The sequence below is a fragment of the Chaetomium strumarium genome (assembly GCF_033439665.1).
Source record: "Chaetomium strumarium strain CBS 333.67 chromosome Unknown B0T15scaffold_3, whole genome shotgun sequence".
NCBI lineage: Eukaryota > Fungi > Ascomycota > Sordariomycetes > Sordariales > Chaetomiaceae > Chaetomium > Chaetomium strumarium.
The window spans coordinates 1047719-1060603 of NW_026944431.1; the positions used below are offsets into that span (position 1 = coordinate 1047719).

A 12885-nucleotide genomic window follows, 5' to 3' on the forward strand; every position below is an offset into this window, starting at 1 on the left:
GGATGCTGAATTGTATAAGAAAGCTCTAATTCTAAGAGATGGGCGCCTCACTTCTATAATCTATACGTCTTGCCGGCTCGCGCCATACATCTGTCGGCTCGCTCTAAGCTCTTAGCTGGTCTACAAATCCACAACCGTCACCGGATTGCGCAGCTTCCCTGTATTCCCATACATGACCGATGCGTTGGCCATGAGCCCACCGTGATTAGTCCCCGGTCCAAGCATGATCCACTTCCACAGGATGCTGTGGACGCCGTGGAAGAGTACCTTGAACGCTTCGACCCACCGCGCACTCGGTATTAGATCATAGAAGAAGCCCTTCGCGGGCATCGACATGAGCGACTCATAGGCCAGCTGGCACTCGTCATAATAGGCGGCTTCCTTTCCGTGACCCCAGTGTGCATGGCCGAAGACGTGCAGTCTCGGCTTAACCCGCCAGATCTCGTCGAGGAGGCTGCCACAGCCTATTCCGAGGTCGAGGTGGTGGCGCTGTCGACCGTTAGCCACTCTATCATTACATGTAGTGTGCATACAAGGGGAATACCTACCGGCGGCGTATGCGTCACCAAAACATCCGTCTCGTCGGGGATTCTCCACGCCCACGGGTCCTTCTCCCTCTCATACTGAAACCTGCCCGCATCAAGATCATCAGCCATCCCCAACCTCCCGGACTCATCGACGATCGACACCGGCGCCGGGTGGAAACTCACGCGAACCCTTCCCCACACCAAGGCACCGCCCCCCAGCCGTACACATTCAGCCTCCTCCCGCCCTCAAACTCGAGCTTGACCATGCGATCACAGAGGTACTCGACCCCGGTAAAATCCACCTCGACGCCCTCCCCGTCCGTCATCCCGGCCCTGACGCTCTCATCCAACCAGACATCGTGATTCCCGCCCACGACAACCTTCCGCGGGTGGCTCAAGCCCTTCAACCAGTCCACCTGCGCCTGAACCTCCCTCGCCGTACCATGCGCCGTCAGATCGCCGCAATGGATGAGCAGATCACCCAGGGGGATCTTCTCGGGCGGGATGGTCTGGCCGTGCGTGTCCGACAGGCAGACGACGCGGATGGGCCGCCGGCCGCGCGGCGGGTGGAAGGGTCGTCCCCGCAGGGGAAGCAGGACTAGCCGGTATGTGAGGGTGATCAGCCATTGCAGCGGCGAGGTCAGCAGCCAGTCAAGGGGCGTGGGCCACTCCCAGGGAGAGGAGCGGCGCAGGTGCAGGGCCTGGAGGAGGACGGTTACCAAGCGGGTGAGGTGGGAGAGCATGTTTGTGGCTTTTCACTTTTTTGCTATGTTATGGAGGGAGGTGGAAGGGGAATCTGGTGAGTTGAGCTGGTGAGGTCAAGGTTGGGTTGGGCGCGTTGCGATGCCCTGTGTTGATTTTTAGTCTGTTCAATGTCGACTGAGGGAGTCCATTGCTTAAGAAAGGTATGCGGTAGGCCCTCAAAATCTGGAAGGATCGACTACGAGGGACTCGGAAAGGAAGGTAGACGGGAAGATGTCATGCTGCCAAATCCGCTGATATGGGAAGTCGTAACCAAGGAACGGCAGAGTCGAGTGGACCCTAACCCTTTCGTAGTAGGAGATCTCCCAGACTCCTCAAAAGGCTCAAACATCGGAAAGATCACATAAACATCCAGGCATTGACCAGATGATGCTAGGTGACAGGCTACACGAGGGCGCGATAGACGACCTGCTTCCATTACAGACTTTGTTCAAGATCCTCCCTAGGTCTTCGTAGTCTGTAGTGCGGTGACTCGTCTCAGTTGCGTCACCCCGTTCCGGACCGCGATGAACATTCGAGCGCAATAGATAAAGAACTTAAATGATAAACAATGCTAACTAGCATTATTACTTAGGTATCATTCTATATCGTTCCCTTTTCACTGCAGCTGTATCCCAGTCCTTTCCTATGTGCCCCTTTTTTTTCGTCTTGCTCCCTCCATTACAGTATTTGGGGAGACAAACAGCGTCCATAACCAAAAACCAGAACGAACCTCACCAGATGCAAAACCCCCAAAATCATCGCAAGTATATCACCGGAAACCAGACATTACCCTCATCAGGACATCCATCCAACAGGAAGCAAACAGATTCGAAGAAGAAAAAGAAGAAGAAAAAAACTAGTCAATCCTCCTCCGATACCCAGGCTGGCCATACTCAGGCGGCTCCTCCACCTGCACGAGCGGCAGCTGCATCGGCACAACAGGCGGCGCCACACTCCCAGGCGCCATCATCCAACTCGCCATCCCCTGCCTCATCACATCACCACCACCACCACCACCGCCAGCCAAGTGTTCCCCAGCCCGTGGAACGTGCAACAGCCTAGGCCTCAAGTGCTCATCCGCCTCGGCCTCCTCAAACGAGGGCAGCGCCCGCGTGCTGCCACAGCTGCACCCGCACAACCCTTCGCCCGTGTGCCCTTCGACGGCGATCTGCAGCGGCACGATGAGCGACACGGTGTTGGTCGCGCCCCGCGTGCTGGTGTGCAGCGTCAGCTGCACCGTGTAGACGCGTGAGGCGAGGCAGGAGTGGAAGGTCGGCACGAAGGTCCTCTTATCCGTGGGGAGGGAGAGCGGGATTTGGAGGGTTGTTGTGTGCTGTTGTTGTTGCTGTTGACTTTGAATTTGGGTTTGACTGCTGTTGCACTTGTTCTTTTGTTTTTGTCTGTCGCTTGGGCTAAGGGGCACTCGGAGTTGTTCGCCGCAGCCGCTACTCCTGCTGGTTGCGGCCTCGTCGCTGCTGCTGCTGCAGTACCCCGAGTCGCGGCGGGTAATGGGCGGTGAGACGGGCGTCGTGATGGGCGTCCACGCCGGCTGCTCGGCGAGCGTCACGGCCGGCAGCGGCACCGAGCTGAAGAACTGGCCGCGGCGGTCGAGCAGGTAGGGCTGGTTCCACTCGCCGATGTTGGGGAAGGACGAGATGGTGCCCGAGGCGAAGTAGGTGTGCGCGGTCAGCTTGGCCGACACGGACGTGATGGTCGGCGGCAGCGTGCGCGCCGACTCGGGCTCGAAGGTCAGCTTGACGTGCGCCATCGGGTGCGACATGACGCGTCGCCCGTCCCGCGAGAGCACGGCCGGGCTGGGCTGCTGGGCCTCGGCTGTCAGGCGGCCCAGCTTGGTCGAGAGCAGGTTCCGGCGGAGCATCTTGGCCTTGGACATGCGGTACAGCTTGTCCCTGTCCGTGATGTCGAGCGGCGGCTGTTGCGGGGTCGCGGGGAGCACCTGGATCGGCTCGCTGGCCTCCATGATACGGATCTTCTTGCTGGAGACGGCGTCGTCGCGGAGGACCCGCGCCTTGACCGCGTACTCGACTTTCGCCATCTTCGGACCCATATCGTCCCTCTGCCAGCCCCCGAGACTGGGAGGCAGGAGCACGTGGTGCTCTTGGACCTGGTCCGAGACCTCGTGGCTGCATGCGTTGATGGTGAGCTCCCTCGGGATGACGAAGTTGAAGGGGAGCGTGTACGTCCGGCCGGGCTCGAGCACTCGCGGAATGGGGTATGTCGATTCCGGGATGGGCATGATCATCTTTAGGAAGATGTGCGAGACCTCGTGCGGCACGCCCATGCCGTCGAAGCTCGTCTTGGTCTGTCCGAGGAGGATGATTTGGATCGAGTCGAAGCTCACGTCGCGCTTGGTTGTGATGGTCACGTCGCCCGTGACGGTCGACCCGGTCGTGTACACCTTGGACCTGTAGTGGTCTTTCAGGTTGACTCTGATGTCGGACATGGTGATCGGCGTCTTCTTGGAGCTGGATGCCCGGCTGGTGGCGCTGATGCTCGAAGCTGGAGTCGAAGCCGAAGGCGAGCCCGATGTCGACGTCGAATTCCGTGTTCCCGCATAGCCGGGTGTTCTATCCAGAAAGAGTACAGACATGGTTTCTGGGTTTGGGGGAGAAATCCCCTCGGAAGAGCTAGGAGTAACAAAGGGGGAGAGGGAACAGCTTTCTCAGCTGTGATTGTGTTTCTCGTGAAACCAAGCCTGTCGAGGGTCTGTGTAAGTGTGTCGTCCAAGCGGCGTAGCAGGCAACGGCCGAGACAGATAGATGTCTGGGTAGGTAATCAAGGGATACGAAGCTTAATTCCACGCCTGAACCAACATGGCGGCACAATCTTTGTTTTATAGAAGCTATCTGGATTCTGGAGCTAAGGGACAGCCCTGTGACTGACACACGGCGGTTGACTCACGACACACGACAGGGCGCAAACATAATGCAGTAACCCCAAACGAGACAAGCACTTGATTACGGTAGCAGTATAGTTTATGGGGTAGCCGAGCGTCACCATTGCGCGGGCACCCTTCTTCCACAGACACCTCATCCATGGACCATGGATGCTATGCTGATTTGGCGTGCTTCGCGGAGCCCGCCTGATGTCAGCCAGGGGCTGATTGGCGAATGCGGCACGAGGGTGTCTTGGAAAGAGCGGGATGCGGCCCTGCACAGACACCCATGCACCCAAGCTGCACGCCCGTGTCCAGGCGGAAGTCCGCTACACACCCTCCAGGGCTGGTCTTGCCGTCGGTTGGCTTTTTCTCCAAAGCCACACGCTCGAGAATGCTCAATAGTCCAAAGGCCAAGTTCTCGGCGAGCGAAATAAGAGAATCACTGCGCACCCGTCATGACCCAATATGCTCTGTCCAAGGCACTTTGGAAGAGTATCGGCTTTCCCAGCAGCAAGAAGCCCTCCTGGGCAGACTCATCAGGCTCGAGCCAGGGCGGTGTGTGATTAGCGAACTGAACAACGAAAATGGAGGATCTGAAAACGGCCATCGACGGAGTTACGACTCCACCTTGATGGGCTAGCCCACGCGGTTCCTTTGAGCTATGTAAGGTTTGTGGCTTGGCATTGTTGTCGCTTGTCTGAGGAAAGGCGTGCACTAACGTCTAAGGGTTTGAGTCCGGTCATCGGATGCCCAACAGCGTCAGCGTCCTCCTGGCAACTCGGCACTGCATGTCAAAATGGTTCCTAATATGGTATTGGCCGGGGTGATCTCGATCTCTGGCCTTGAATAACCGCGTTTCCCTCGTGCCTTCACACGCTGTCTGATGTCTGATGAATCCGGTGTCGGACAATTGGGACCCGAGAAACTGGGAGACATCAAAAGTTCACGTTTTCCGGCCTTTGATCGCTCAATCGGTGGACCACCTAATCCAGCCCTGTCACCTGGGGGCCCCGCACCCCGCGCTCTCATCTCGTCAGAGAGCTTTTGACACGAAACGAGTTGACTGGACTGTCGATACTGATATAATGTGCTAGTAGCTAATAAGGTAAGCAATAAGCTGGTTGGAAACGAAATGTTAGTCTTTCCATGTCTTGATCAAACGGCGTAATCGAAACACATGCCGGCCATGCTTGATGCCGTATCCTACATTATGTAAACTCCTCTCTCTGCTGTACAATAAATGCCCAACTCCGTGAGACCCCAAGTAGTGGAGGTACGCGTGTACATACACGTAACTGTCGCTCGCTACCCGTCACCTTTGGGAGCTTAGTGTCTGGCTCGTCATTTGCGGAGGGTGGTCAGCTTGTGGTCGACGGAGCGCAGAGTGCATTGTTGGAGTCATCCGGAGAACTGCCCCGCTTTTATAAAAGCTATAAAAGAAGATTTGCAGAGAAACCCCACTCCTACCTCCCGCCAAGGCACGGGATCCGGGATCAAACGTTGCGCTGCCGGCAGCGTTGCCGGCGTGCATTCATGGGGACCTCAAGCTTCTTACGGTGGTACCCTTATTGAAAGATAACAAAAGCCCGCATGGGTGGGAGAGAGCGACGCACGTAACGGAGTTTGCCTGTGTACGTGCCTGAGGATTCTATGTAAAGTTGCTATGATAGTCTTGCCAAGGGATTGCAAACCTGGAAGTTAAGGACGTGATTCAGACGATGATCTGCGTCCAGTGACGACAGCCTGGAGAGGACGCGCCTTTCCTTCAACATTTTGTCGTCTCGGTTCGAGGCTTGGGGGGACCGGTTAAGCGAATCTGATCCCTGCAATGGTCCCAACTCCGCTAACGTTAATCGGTTTGACGGGAGAGACTTTGACGGCTGAAGGCCGGCCCGTGTTGCTTTGTCAGGATGGCATTAGTAAGCGTTCCTGGAGGGTGAGTCTTGCTGTCGACTTTTTCCCTCCCACTCTCATCAGGCTATTTTCACGATCCCAAGCCTGACTAAAATGTCCTTGGTGAGGCTGTGAAGCTGAGCGTTTTCGCAGAGGATCCCGAAAGGGCATTGCAGCGCTGGCTTCCTACTAGTGCATTGAAGTTGTCGGCATCGATAGCTCCGATAACTACCTTTTGTATCCAACACCCGAAAATGACAACATCAAATGATCCTACCCTGTCTACCTCTTGATGCTCCAACACATGGTGTCACAACCTGAAACCAACCATGGACCATACATGCACCCTCAAGATTGACCGAGAAGATGTCTGTAGTCCTCTGCAGACCAAATGCAAATAACCCAATGCAGACCGCGTTTCAACGCCCCCGCATCAGTCGTGCCAGGAGATATACAGCATGATGCCCGCGCCAAGCAGGACCGCAGCAAACTGCTGCAGGGTCTTGCGCAACTCGGCCGCCTTGTTCGGCCCGGTCTCCAGCAGCTCCGGGATGACGGCGACCGTGCCGACGTAGAGGAACGTGCCCGCGGTGAAGGGCAACAACATGTCGCCCCACGTCAGGCTGGTGCCCCAGAGCCCGTCGCGCATGCTCATGGCGGCTCCGTCATCGCCGCCGTTGCCGCCAAGCTCCTGCACGGCAATGCCGATGAGCGTGCCGATCAGGGCGCCGATGGCGGTGACGAACTGGGCGCCCATGGCCTGCCGCTTCGAGAAGCCGGACTGTACGAGCAGCGCAAAGTCGCCGACCTCGTGCGGGATCTCGTGGAAGAAGACGGCGACGGTCGTGGTGGCGCCGATGGTGGGCGATGCGTAGAAGGAGGCCGACATGGCGAGGCCGTCGGTGATGTTGTGCGTGAAGTCGGCGCTGTCAAGCGTCAGCATGAGTACCTAACCGTCTGGAAGCGAAAGCCGGGGAGTCCCGATCGATGACACGTACATCATGTTCAGTATACCGCCGAGCTTCACCGAGGGGTTAGCATCAGCCGCCTTTCCCTTCTCCGCGACTTCCCCTTCCCCTTCCCCTTCCCCTTCGACCTCCTTCTTGCCCTTCCTCCGCCTGACCTCATGGCCATCCCCCTCCAGCGCAGTAGCCTTGCCTCTTCCGTCTGCATCCTGCCCGTGCCCGTGCCCATGCCCGTGCGAGTGCCCATGCGAATGATCATGCCCACCACCGCCGCCGGTAGCGATCCTCAGCGCCTTATCCATCGCCACAAAGACCAAAAACCCGACCAGAATGGCAACGCCCAGCAGCAGATTCCGGTTCGGCTCGACGAGCACGAACCGCGCGCGATCCGCCTCGTCCTCCCCGAGGAAGATCTCGGGCAGCAGGTGGAAGAGGGTGTCACCCAGCAGGCCGCCCACGGCAAAGGCGACCATGACGGACAGCGAGGACGGGTCGATGTGGGTCGGGCACAGGGCCAGCAGCAGGTTCGGCGGGCCCGAAATGTAGGCCGTGGCCAGCAGCGCGTTGACGGCCGGGTGCGACGAGGGGAAGAGCAGCGCGAAGAGGCGGGTGGTGAGCGAGGAAGGGGCCGCGGCGTGCGCGGTCGCTTTCGCCGCCGAGAGGGTGGACACTATCGGGCATTGCTGTTGGAGGACAAGAAGGGGAGGGGTTAGTTGGTTGTTTGGATTTCAAAGAGGAGGGAGGGGAAAGGAAACGGACTTGGAGCTGGTCATCTAGCTCGGAGAGGGAGAGGGTTTCAAGAGAGGGGAGGTCGTCGCCTTTTTCTGTAGAGGTTGTGCTGGCGCCGGCGAGGTGCACGACGGTAAGAGTCGCGAGGAGGAGCAAGACGGCGGCTCGGGAGCGCCGGAGTTGGAAGAAGGCCATTGCGGCGGTTTGAGGGGGGCGGCGGGCGGTTGGGTTGCAACCCCGGAAAGAGAGGCGTCGCGGGAATTGGCAAAGAAAAGGGGGCCCGTGGTGTGGTGGAGCTGATCAAGTCAGCTTGTCGGATTTGGAAGGAGGAAAAGATGCCAAGACCCGGCCCGTAGGGCTGACCGGGAATCCGGGTCCCCGGGACGGGGTTTGGGTGTGCGGGTCCCTGTTGCTCGATTCAAACTTTTAACTTGATCATGGTCACATGCTCATTAGGTCTTCCACCGCGTAAGAGTGATACCTATACAAGGCAAAAGTGCTTACATAATGCTGAGCAGGCTGATTGCAATCCCCGCGGAAGAACTCCAAAAAAGATTCCGGGCTGCAGCTAGACCCGCACAATGGAATGTCACAGCACTTACAACTCCTAATAAGTGAGCTTCAACAAGCACAACTCCAGGATTATCCAACCCAGAGATCACTGAAGAGAAACCTTCCACCGGCGGGAGTGTCTCACCAAACCGCCAACATTGCCGTATGCTCCGGCTCGCATATCCGCCACCATGATCCCCTTCAGCGAAACCTGCACGCAGTACCTTACCGGTAAGGGATCGAACCAGCCTTGGATAACTCGTATGGGTGGATAGGTAGGTGATGGGCCATGATGACGGCTATACCCATGGCACGGTTACGCATTCTGTACAATGGGGACTGATGGAAGAGCTAAGGAACGTCTTCGTGCTACAAATCGACCGCTTTAAGTACAGATCCCTTGCGTTGCTGTATTCGAAGCTCCAGGCCCAGCCACTCCGCGATAATAAAGTTTCGCTGTGGTACGAAGCGGAGCCTGCTCTCAAACCTCTCCATTACCTTAGTAATTCAAAACAAGAAGACCGACCCCTGCCGGACCCCTCACATCGCATCGCACGCCTCAGGCTCTTCCACCCTCCCGCCACAAGAAATATCAAAGAGCGGCCCCTTCGCCAGATCAGCGCCCACAATCCCAAAACTCGGCTGCGCCGTGCCCTTGGCCGAAGAATCCCGCAGGGTATACCACCAGACATTCTCGGTGCCAAAAAAACAGCGGACACCCCACGTCATCCCAAAACCGCTTCGCATTCTCGGCCGACGCAACGGCCTCGTTCTGCTTCTCCCCGCTGACGGGCCACCCGGTCTCGGTGATCCAGACCGGCTTCTTCCCCCCCGCCGACCCAGCAGCGTCGGCGGCGGCCGCACGCGTCTGGTTCAGCGCCAAGTCGAACAGGTGCTTGCCCTGGTCCACGGCGTTGGCCTGCTCGCGCTGCCAGTACGAGTAGGCGTCCATGCCGAGCCAGTCGACGGCCGCGCGGACGCCGGCGGAGCTGTCCGCCGCCCAGACCGCTCAGGTGTCGACATGGCCGATCGGCGTGCGCGCGAGCGCCGTGCCGTCGAGGGACGCCCGCACGCGGTGGATGTAGCCCACCAGCGTGGCCGGGTCGAGGCCCGGGTCTGTCTCGTTGTTGGCCTTTGCCGTGGCGCTGTTGCGGTATAGGTCTTCGCTGCCGACCGAGAGCCCCACGACGAGGGCGGTGAAGTTGGCGCCGTAGGTGTTGATGGCGGCGTGGAGAGCGGCCAGTTCGTTGGTGACGCCCGCGTCGCCCGCCGAGCACCATATGCGAGCAGGAGGGAGGTGTTGGTGGCGATGGCGGCGGGGATGGCTGAGATGACGTCCTGCTTGGTTTGGTGTTGCTGACGGAAAAGAGGAACGGGTTAGTATGGTTCCCGGAGGGTATTGCCGGCGTTACTCACAACCATGGTATACAGACGGGCACTGGTGAATCCGTCATGGGGCGAATTTGCTAGGCCGCGGGCTGTGTTGAACTCATCCTCAAAGTCCTTCTGTGTCCTGGGATTCCCGTCAGTGAAGAATGCGCCATAGTTGAAGCCCAGATGAGTCGCAGCGACAGAGGAGAAGGCGGCGGATAGAACCGCGAAGCTTCCCACGTCGATTTTCATGATGAGAAGCGGCTTGGCGACAGGGAACGAGTATCTAGTAGCTGGTCGGTGACTGAGTGCGCCTTGCTGGTGCTGAACTATGTTGACCATGAGCTGTCAGGGGTGAAGATACAGGGGAAGGATGCATTCACAAGATGCAGCGAGGCAGGGCATCTATAGGCATTCAGCGGTCGAGTCCAGAGAGGTCACTGGTCACGCAACAGATAGCTGGCAACTATCGTCGAAGCAAACAACCAAGTGTGCCAGAGCAGCGTTACTGGAGTGCAGATGACAGACCATGTACACACTCAAGATAGAGATGGAATGTCAGACACAACCGATGACCCGGAAGACCCAGAAGACTTATGTATCAGAGATATCTCGCTTCAAGCAAACGGAGTCGGACGGAGGCGAACAGAGAAGACCATCCGATGGCCTAGCAATCCGGATCCAACTCAGACCAGCAAATGACCTGGAGCTCGGATAGTCATACGGGACAACGTGACAAAGGTCCCGGCTGATCATGATCCTGTTGTTTGAAGCGGTGCTACAAGAAGCCATCACGCCAAGTACCCTAGGGAAAGGCAAATCCATTGAGAATCTCCTGGCCTTATTGGAACTATTCCGGTAGTTACTACCTTAGTGCTCGAGGCAGATTCGACTGGAGCCAGGGACCTCAGCCATTGTGGAACGCTCACTTCCTGCCAAAGCATGGGTTTCACACCGGCACCGACACGTCTCATCAATACCTATTACCCGTGAGCGTATACTGTGTCATAAGGCGGTGTGTAATCCAGTTGTTTCATACTATGCCTCTGCTCATTGTCATGAGGTGTCTATCGTTCTTGTTTCTACTTCATTCCCCACATTATCAAATGGCAGCCAACAATTGAACGAGTCTGACAAAGTTCAAAGCAGTGATTCATCGAGTACCAGATGAGTAACTAGACTGTTACTGGATCATGACTTTGGCCCCTTAGGTTGATGTGACTCTGAAGTTTGGGTAGTAGGCTGCACTCACTTGGAGTGCCATGATCTGTCAAGGAAGGGGATACAGAGAACCGGGACGCTACACAATGATTTGGAGATGGTCACCCTGGCCACGCCAACCAGATGCCAATTATGGCAACTTGGCAGACGACTCATATGCATATGATCTCTCAATATCATCTGAGACATTTTATTAGGGAATTGAAGTGGGTGAAGCCAATGCAACTTCCCGCTCACCCCGCATACGCAAACTGGAGGATGGGCGGGAAAGCCCCGCATCAAAGGAGGGTCATGAAGTCATAAACCGATGATCCGAGAGCTGCATCATTTCTTGCCGTGCCTCAACGCGAAACATACCTGCTCTTGTCTGTCTGAGACGCAGGAGTTCGACTTCGAGCAGGTAAAACGGAAAGTTAACTTCACAGCCATTGCGTGGCATACAACAACTACGTGTCTCACCTTTCCAGAGCCGCAGCAGCCAGACCACGCGCAACTTCCTAATCTCATCAGCCCACCCGAGGAAACCTCACCAACTGGAAGCTATCAACACCGACCACACAACTTCACTTCACCTACCACCAAACGAAAAAAAAAAAAGCGAAACATGTCAGCCTCCTCGCCGGAACAACAACAACAACAAACCCAACCGGCCCCCTGGCGCGACCCCTTCCTGACGCACCTCTCCCGCCTCCGGGGCCCGCCCACCTTCACCCTAGCGACCCTACACCCGGCCACGGCCTCGGAGGCGCCCTCCCCCGTCATGCCCTGCCTGCCGCGCGCCCGGACCTGCGTCTTCCGCGGCCTGTGGGCCAGCCAGCCGCTGCCCGGCTACAAGCCGGAGGAGCACAACAGGGCGGCCGTCGCGCTCAACCCGCCGCTGTACGAGTCGGACCTGCCCGTGTTCACGACCGACGCGCGGACGGACAAGGCGGCCGAGATCCTGGACTCGGCCGGCGAGGACGAGATCGCGGCGTCCGGCGGGGCGTGCGGTGGGGGAGGGCCGGTGGAGGCTTGTTTCTGGGTTGATGTCCCCTCTTCATCATCTTCTTCTGGGGAGGAGGGGGAGGGGGCCGGTCAGATGATGGTGAAGACGCAGTGGCGCATCAGAGGACATGCGTGGGTGCTGGGAGGGGATGTGGATGCTGAGGACGATGCCGGGGCCAGGAAGGTGAGGGAGGTTCTTATGCGGAGGATGAGGAAGAAGGTGGTGGGTACTGGTAGTGGTGGTGGGGGAGAGGGTGGTTGGAGCTTCGCGAGGGAGGTGACGGCGCACTTTGGCAATCTGAGTCCCTTGATGAGGGGGTCATTCAGGGCGCCGCCTCCCGGTACGCCGGTGGCGTATCATACCGACAAAGGCGAGGCGTTGGGCCAGAGGCTGGATGACCTGGAGGACGAGGTCGCGAGGAAGAATTTCCGGGTCGTGGTGATTGTACCCGATGAGGTGGATCAGGTGGATCTGAGCGATGAGTTGCGGCCGAGGCGGTGGTTGTATGTGTATCGTGGTGAGGCGGCTGACTCGAGGCTGCCCGGCGGGGAGGTCATCGGCGAGTGGGAGAAGGTTGAGGTGTGGCCTTAAGGGCGTACAATAGTGAGTATGATATCGTAGCTAGGGTTAGTCAAGACAGCATTGGTTCGGGTTCATCATGTGTCCCCGTACGAACGACAGCCGCATTGTTCACCGCAGTGCCCGGCCGCTTGGGTATGAGGTTCGCCCCCTCAGCAACCGACGTCGTCAGGAACACAACCTCCGCAGTACACAGTAGTTAGTAGGTAGCGTACAACAATGCACTAGCGAATCCTACGCGGTGCGCCCCATACCCTATCCAGTAAGGTTGCATCTGGTAGTGTAGGATTCGATGATTCCCTGGGGCAGTCGTGACCTAGTGTAGTGTACTCCCTGACTCTCTGTATCTCACGCGCGTTATTTTCCTTGCTCACATCCTGGGCTTGGCTCCAGCTGTGCATCGACACTTCGAGACGAGAT

At 57.7% G+C, this 12885-nt stretch overlaps 5 protein-coding genes across 5 annotated transcripts; 1 reads left to right on the forward strand and 4 right to left on the reverse strand.

Moving 5' to 3' along the window:
- Positions 1–6: 6 nt before the first annotated feature.
- Positions 7–1542, reverse strand: B0T15DRAFT_146258 (Metallo-dependent phosphatase-like protein). The gene is made up of 3 exons (XM_062861937.1): positions 711–1542; positions 549–630; positions 7–489 (listed from the first exon to the last, which is right to left on the reverse strand). The coding sequence occupies exons 1-3, from the start codon at positions 1268–1270 to the stop codon at positions 121–123; spliced, it is 1011 nt and encodes a 336-aa protein (XP_062722375.1). The 5' UTR covers positions 1271–1542; the 3' UTR covers positions 7–120.
- Positions 1543–1629: 87 nt separating this feature from the next.
- B0T15DRAFT_566335 (uncharacterized protein) lies at positions 1630–4216 on the reverse strand (the record flags this gene model as incomplete). Its single annotated transcript, XM_062870694.1, has 2 exons — positions 1630–3791; positions 4201–4216. The coding sequence occupies 2 exons, from the start codon at positions 4214–4216 to the stop codon at positions 2128–2130; spliced, it is 1680 nt and encodes a 559-aa protein (XP_062722376.1). The 3' UTR covers positions 1630–2127.
- Positions 4217–6496: 2280 nt separating this feature from the next.
- On the reverse strand, positions 6497–7952 carry B0T15DRAFT_492131 (ZIP zinc transporter-domain-containing protein; the record flags this gene model as incomplete). The annotated part of the gene is made up of 3 exons (XM_062866843.1): positions 6497–6989; positions 7062–7711; positions 7788–7952. The coding sequence occupies 3 exons, from the start codon at positions 7950–7952 to the stop codon at positions 6497–6499; spliced, it is 1308 nt and encodes a 435-aa protein (XP_062722377.1).
- An 897-nt stretch (positions 7953–8849) lies between these two features.
- B0T15DRAFT_483918 (GPI-anchored cell wall beta-1,3-endoglucanase EglC) lies at positions 8850–9932 on the reverse strand (the record flags this gene model as incomplete). The annotated part of the gene is made up of 4 exons (XM_062866192.1): positions 8850–9002; positions 9034–9298; positions 9374–9647; positions 9722–9932. 4 exons carry the CDS (start codon positions 9930–9932, stop codon positions 8850–8852), a joined length of 903 nt encoding a protein of 300 aa, XP_062722378.1.
- A 1573-nt stretch (positions 9933–11505) lies between these two features.
- Positions 11506–12477, forward strand: B0T15DRAFT_509959 (uncharacterized protein; the record flags this gene model as incomplete). Its single annotated transcript, XM_062867834.1, has 1 exon — positions 11506–12477. The coding sequence occupies one exon, from the start codon at positions 11506–11508 to the stop codon at positions 12475–12477; it is 972 nt and encodes a 323-aa protein (XP_062722379.1).
- Positions 12478–12885: the final 408 nt, after the last annotated feature.